The sequence below is a fragment of the Mandrillus leucophaeus genome, unplaced genomic scaffold, assembly GCF_000951045.1.
Source record: "Mandrillus leucophaeus isolate KB7577 unplaced genomic scaffold, Mleu.le_1.0 Scaffold245, whole genome shotgun sequence".
Lineage (NCBI taxonomy): Eukaryota > Metazoa > Chordata > Mammalia > Primates > Cercopithecidae > Mandrillus > Mandrillus leucophaeus.
The window spans coordinates 951389-957380 of NW_012102532.1; the positions used below are offsets into that span (position 1 = coordinate 951389).

A 5992-nucleotide genomic window follows, 5' to 3' on the forward strand; every position below is an offset into this window, starting at 1 on the left:
GTGCGATCTGCCAAGGTGCGCCCGTGTGGCCCTCCGGCGGGCTGTGCGGTGGCATGTGACTTCACTGAGTAGGTGTCTTTGTATGTCTGAAATCCAGCGAGTGTGTGGGACTGCCCGTGTCAGTTACATGTGTGCATGTGGAGACGTAGATTTTCTGGAGCCATGTTGTCGCTTTGTGAGTGTTAAGTGGCTCCGCTTTGCTCCCGTGCTGTCTCAAGAGTGTGTACCAGAATGGCCCAGCGCTGGGCCATGTGTCTCCCATCGCGTGGGTGCCCCTCTCTGTGCATCGCTGTCGGCCGGTGTAGGTGTGTGTGCCTGTCTTGAGTAAATGAGGCCAGAGGGCCGCTTAGCAGAAGACCTAGGGCCCAGGTCACATATTCTCCTGGAAAAGGGATCATGGAAGGACAGTGACCAGAAGGACAGAACAGGGGAGGAGAGGGCCCGGCCTCTTGAACTTTGGTCTCTGGTATTCTCACTCCCTCCCTCCATCAGCCCAGATGGGAAAGTCAGGCCAGGGCCCTACAGACTTCTGGTGCTGGGGCTCCCAGAGAGAAGCTGACCAGCTCCTTGCTCTCCTGGCCCAGGATGTAGGGAAGAGCCCACTAGGTAGTGGAAATGCCATACTGACCTTGTGGCACAGAAATGAAGACCTCACGGTGGGGTGGAAGGGCAGCCTCGCTGGAGTGAGGGTGAAGAGTTCTCAGCTACCCTTAAAGGGAGAAGGGAATTGAGTGCCCCTCAGGGCAGGCGTTCTGCACTGGGCTCCTCTCCTATCCCCTATCCTGTTCCAGAAAAGACCCCCCTCCCAGGGTGATCTCACACAGGAGACTTCCATTCACATGGAATCAGATACACAGCATGGCACACCAACACCAGATCAGATCACACAAGGACACCTACCGTGTTACACTGTGCCTGCCAAGGAGTGGGTGGGGAGAGGACTGGAATCTGAATTGGGAGGCTAGTGTAGTGTCCAGAAGGGACTCACATGGGCATCTCCCGCTGCCATATCAGCACAGGATGTCATCCTATGCCTGCTAGGATCTTGGGGTGAAGGAGAGGGGCTGGCCGGTGGGAGGGTCTACTAGACAGGTGCCTCCCTCTTCTCCATTCCTATCCCACCCCAGTCACAGACCTTGTTTGTTGCTCTCTCCTTGTCTCCCATGCCTGCTACTCTTCCCCTCCTTGTTTTCTCTCCTACTTCACCTACATTTCCACTGGAAATGCTACTTCCACTCTTCCACTACACCCATGCATACATCATGGGAGGCAGGAAGAAGGAAACTACTTGAACTGTTTTGGGGTGGGGAGGGCAGAAAGTGGGAGGGGTGCTGGGAATGTGCTAAGGTGCTCTCCCTATCTCTGGTAGTGTTTGGCCAAGTAGGGGCCTGAGGATTAGGGAGACACAGACGGAGAGAAACAAAGACCTTAGAAGCTGAAGGGGAAGCTGGGAGGGATGCCCAGGAGAGAGAGTCCTCAGGAAAAGGCCCCAGAGGTAGACAAAAGGCAGAGCTGGGCGGGCAGTGGGGGGCAGGCCAGGGAGGCGGAGGGACACAGGAGGGGGTGGGGCACTGAGGCTGCAAGCAGATGGAGAGGATTCGCTTTGCTGAGCTGAACTCTTCAGCCAGTGAGGTTTGGGAGAACTTGATGGGGGTGGGGATCGTTACCCTGGTTGCCAGCTCCTGCTTCTTCATCCCTTTCCCACCCCACCTTGGGTCTTGGGGAAGGAGGTGTTTGGTCTCAACCCCTTCATGGCCCTAATGTAAGGACCCTGGGGCCCCTATTCTGTCTCTAAGTTGTGGCCACCTTTTCAGTTCATACTCCTCTAAGTTCACTACAGAGGGAGGACGGGGGCTGCAGGGACTTAGGGGCTGCAAGCCATTTGTGGTGAGAAAGGTGACCTCTTTCTCCCTTGCAGGACCTGAAGGAGAAGAAGGAGAAGGTGGAGGAGAAGGCAAGCCGGAAAGAGCGAAAGAAAGAAGTGGTGGAGGTGTGGAGGGATCGGGGAGAGGACCACATCTACCCTACCATCTTCCAATCATCTCATCCTTCCTCCACTTTCCTTCTGAGCGTGCTGCGTCCTGCCCTTGCACTGAGCCCTCTCATCCTTGCTGCCCCACCCTGAGGCCCCTCCCAAGTCCTTTTCTCACCCAGTCTCCCCTCCCATTGGTGGTAATGGTGGGCAGGGCATGCAGCCAGCCTGAGGCTACTCCCTCTCCTGGTCCCCACAGGAGGAGGAGAACGGGGCTGAGGAGGAAGAAGAAGAAACTGCTGAGGATGGAGAGGAGGAAGATGAAGGGGAAGAAGAAGGTGGGGAGGGGCAGGGGAGGCTGGGCTGGCAAAGTCTGGGCTCCAATGAGCAGAGTCAGGGTGGGTTTGAAGACCTGAAGCAGGGCTAAGGGCGACCACAGGGGGTCTGTGCCGGAGCTTCCTGCCCTTCCCCAATGACCCATTTCTGGCTCCTCAGATGAGGAAGAAGAAGAAGAGGATGACGAAGGGCCCGCGCTGAAGAGAGCTGCCGAAGAGGAGGTTTGGGCTGGGTTGCTGGGCCTGAGGGGCTGTCAGGGATGCAGCCGGGCTGGGCGCCCTTTGGATTTGGACCCAGATACCTGTGCAGCAGGGGTGGGGGCTGGAACAGGACCGGGACAGGGGGAGGTCTCCCCTCCCATTTTACAACTCCCCCATTCTCTCCCTCTCCACAGGATGAAGCTGATCCCAAGCGGCAGAAGACAGAAAATGGGGCATCGGCGTGAGCCCCTGCCAACAGGCTGGGGTTGGGAGGCCTCTCTGGGCCTGGAGGTGGGGGTGGGGGCAGACAAGTCCAGCCACTGTTCACCTGGCTCCCTGCTCTGGGCCCTGCACCAGAGCTGCCACCCTCTTCTTTCTCCCCAGCCTTCTCATTTCCGCCTTTCCAGACACTGCGCCCTCCACCCTCACTCTGCCATTGTTCCACCTCCTGACCTGCTCCATCTGAGCTCCCCAGCTGGCCCCCAATTGCTCCTCTCTCTCTTTGCTCTCTTTCTCCCTCCCCTACCAGCCCCATCCTTCCTCTGGTAGCCTCTCCCACCTAACCTCTGCATCCCCCAGCCTCATGTCCTGCCCCATCCCTATCCTGCCTGACCCCTGGATCTCCCTCAGATCCCCTCTTCTCAGACAGCGCCAGGCCGGGGTGGGGCCGGGGTTGGGGCCGAGCCCCACAGCTGCCCCCCTCCCCTCCCTTTTTGTATAATTTAATAAAGAAATGGTCGCGCTTCTGTTTTTAACCTGTCTCCTGCTTTCCCGGGGGGGTCCAGTCAGTGTGACAAAAGGGTAGAGAAGGGATGAGGGTGGCTGACCTCACATTCTGCCAGGACCCTTCCCTTTGATACAAAAGCAGCAGCACACTCCTGCCACCCACGACTCAAGAAGACAAGAGCAGCCCTCCAGGGGTGGCCCGGAGCCCAGCTCTTCTGAGAGCTGACTTACGTCCTGTTTTGGATTCTCAGGGATGCTCCTCCCCAGCAATACACACTTCCCTGCTAACCCACACAAGACCTAGACACTGCTGAGCCCAGTGGAAAGCTACCAGCTCTATTGTGCTGAACCAGGCACAGAGAAACAGCCCAGAAACAGGAAGTCCTGCCCCTGAGCTGGGAGAGGGCTGGTAGTCCTGGGTCTCAGCCTCCTAGGATCTGGAGTGAGCTGCTGGGCATCAGAGATGCCCTTTGCCTGGCACAGAAGAGAGCTCCTTCCAGTCAAGCAGGGAAATCCTGGGCCTCTTGTCATTCCCAGGTCAGCTGTATGTTTCGTCACCTGCCCTCCCACTCTCCCTGGGCTGGGCTGGGGAGTGGGAGTTGTATGACTCTCGTCAGTCTTGGGCCCTCCCTAGTCCCACTGCCTCTGTTTCCCCTGAGTGTGATCTCTGTTAGGAGATTGCTAAGATTTCTGCATTTCTCCATCTCTGCATGACCCTTGCCCTCTCCTCTCAGTTCGGAACCTCTGGATTGGAGAATGCTTCTGAGTGCATGGGGGCCGCAGCTGGAGTGGGGAGGGGTGTTGACTCATCAACAGCATCATTTGTCCCAGGAGACTCCCATAACTCATTCAAGGTCAGGATTAAACACTCTCCCGCACACAGGTACACTCACAGCTTTTATCTTCACACTCCCTAACCTTGGCAAATTGTACAATTTATTGGAAGCTCAGTTTCCTCATCTGTACAATGGGGAAAATTACTAGATTTCATGAATTACTATAAGTGTCCTATGCAGTGCTTAGCACGTAATGAAGCCTCAATACAATGTAGTTACTCTCCATGCCCCGCAAAGCTGGCACGCCTCGCCTTAGACCTACCATGTTTTAGGGTGCAGTAAAGCTTCCTGTCCACCATGTTCCCAGGAAACATTGTACTGATGGGTGGAAAGGCCGGTCTAAAGGGGTCACGAAGTTCTGGGAGGTTAAGAGAATGAGGGAGGAGATTAAGCAACAAGGAAAGAGCTTGCCAAGAAGGAAGTGTGAATATTGGGACTGAGGAGGCAGCTTGGAGATGGGCAAGGGGGCAGTTTCAGGCAGAAATGGTGCGTGGCCGCAGAAGGTCCCTGGCAGAGGGAGCAGTCTGGAAGGTGGGGCAGGGGCGGGGAGGGGGAGGTGGGGAGACCCAGGACTGAGGAAGTAAACAAGGGGAGTGCCACCACAGAGGTGGAGGGTGCTGTTGCTGGGAATCAGCCCCCTCAGACTTTCCACTGCGAAGCGAAACCGTAAGCCCTGGGGTGCGGGGGGCGGGCAGGGAGGAGGGGAAGTGGGGAAGGTGGAGGGAAGGCCGGGCACAGGGGTGAAGGCCCGGAGACCAGCAGAACGGCATCCCAGTCACGACAGCCACTTTGCTCTGTCTGCTCTCCGCCACGGCCCTGCTCTGTTCCCTGGGACACCCCCCCCACCTCCTCAGGCTGCCTGATCTGCCCAGCTTTCCTCTGGATTCTGGCCTCTGGTCATCCCTCCCCACCCTCTCTCCAAGGCTCTCTCCTGGTCTCCCTTCTTCTAGATCCTCTTCCTCCACCTCCCTATCTGCAGAACTTCTCCTTTGCCCCCCCACCCCCCACCACTGCCCACTTTCCTTTTCTGACCTCCTTTTGGAGGGCTCAGTGCTTCCCAGACCATAGGAGAGATGTGGGAGGCTCAGTTCCTGGGCTTGCTGTTTCTGCAGCCGCTCTGGGTGGCTCCAGGTAAAGCGGGGATGGCGGGAGGGTTGACCTCCGGCCCCACAGGAGGGGACCAGCAGGGATCTCTGTGGCCACAAAGGTCCTGAGGTCCTTAGCTCTGTGGTGGATTCTTCTAATCCCTTTTTTGGACAGTCCTTCCACCCCCAAAGCCTCTCTGGGCAGAGAAGGGACAGAAACCCAAGCTCTTCCTGCACCCTGTTTCTCCCTCGGGAAGCACCCAGGCTCATTCTCTACCCCTGCCTCTCGGCTCACGCCCCCTCCCCTTGGCCTCTCTTTTGCTCACCTAGTGAAGCCTCCCCAGCCAGGGGCTGAGATCTCGGTGGTGTGGGCCCAGGAGGGGGCTCCTGCCCAGCTCCCCTGCAGCCCCACAATCCCCCTCCAGGATCTCAGCCTTCTGCGAAGAGCAGGGGTCACTTGGCAGCATCAACCAGACAGGTATGCACCCCAAACCTGGGCAACAGGACCCCCGAATCCAGCACTCACAACCCAACACCCATGCTGGTCCTCTGTCCCCTACCCTGAGGTGCCACTCCCTCTGAAGCCAGTGACCCAGTCTCCCTGCCCTTGCCCGCACCGTTCCTGCCCTTGCTCTGCAATACCCTCACACCTGCATCCCTTCTCTCCGGAAGGGGATGCTGCCATTCCAACAGAGGGGTCGGGGGTGAGAGGACGGTTGGTGGTCAAGAGAACTCTCGGGGCGGGCTTCCTCATCCTCAACAGGTGGCTGCCTGCCCCTGAACTTCTCAACTCCATTCTCTTTCCTGCCCAGTGGCCCGCCCGCTCCCGCCCCCGGC

General features: G+C 57.9%; 2 protein-coding genes across 3 annotated transcripts in view; both read left to right on the plus strand.

Annotated features, from left to right (window-relative positions):
* Window positions 1-1365: 1365 nt before the first annotated feature.
* PTMS (parathymosin) lies at window positions 1366-3263 on the plus strand. Of its 2 annotated transcripts, none has more exons than XM_011982979.1 (5): window positions 1366-1495; window positions 1919-1990; window positions 2232-2310; window positions 2468-2529; window positions 2703-3263. In XM_011982979.1, the coding sequence occupies exons 1-5, from the start codon at window positions 1457-1459 to the stop codon at window positions 2751-2753; spliced, it is 303 nt and encodes a 100-aa protein (XP_011838369.1). In that variant the 5' UTR covers window positions 1366-1456; the 3' UTR covers window positions 2754-3263. The 2 variants fall into 2 exon arrangements, with proteins under 2 accessions (XP_011838369.1, XP_011838368.1); XM_011982978.1 differs by having other exon boundaries at window positions 1371-1495; window positions 2155-2310.
* A 1526-nt stretch (window positions 3264-4789) lies between these two features.
* Window positions 4790-5992, plus strand: part of LAG3 (lymphocyte-activation gene 3) — a 5946-nt gene continuing 4743 nt past the window's right edge. The window contains exons 1-3 of the mRNA XM_011983083.1: window positions 4790-5201; window positions 5486-5633; window positions 5968-5986. Coding sequence (XP_011838473.1) covers window positions 5144-5201; window positions 5486-5633; window positions 5968-5986 — 225 coding nt within the window. The 5' untranslated portion in view covers window positions 4790-5143. The remainder of the gene's footprint in view (window positions 5202-5485; window positions 5634-5967; window positions 5987-5992) is intronic.

Excerpts from the sequence above, each read along its gene's own strand:
- PTMS (XM_011982978.1), top strand. The coding sequence starts at position 1,457 with ATGCCCAGGAGAGAGAGTCCTCAGGAAAAGGCCCCAGAG. Across the intron at positions 1,496-1,918 it reads CTCAGGAAAAGGCCCCAGAG|GACCTGAAGGAGAAGAAGGA; the intron begins GTAGACAAAAGG and ends TCTCCCTTGCAG. Across the intron at positions 1,991-2,154 it reads GAAAGAAAGAAGTGGTGGAG|TCTCCCCTCCCATTGGTGGT; the intron begins GTGTGGAGGGAT and ends TTTCTCACCCAG.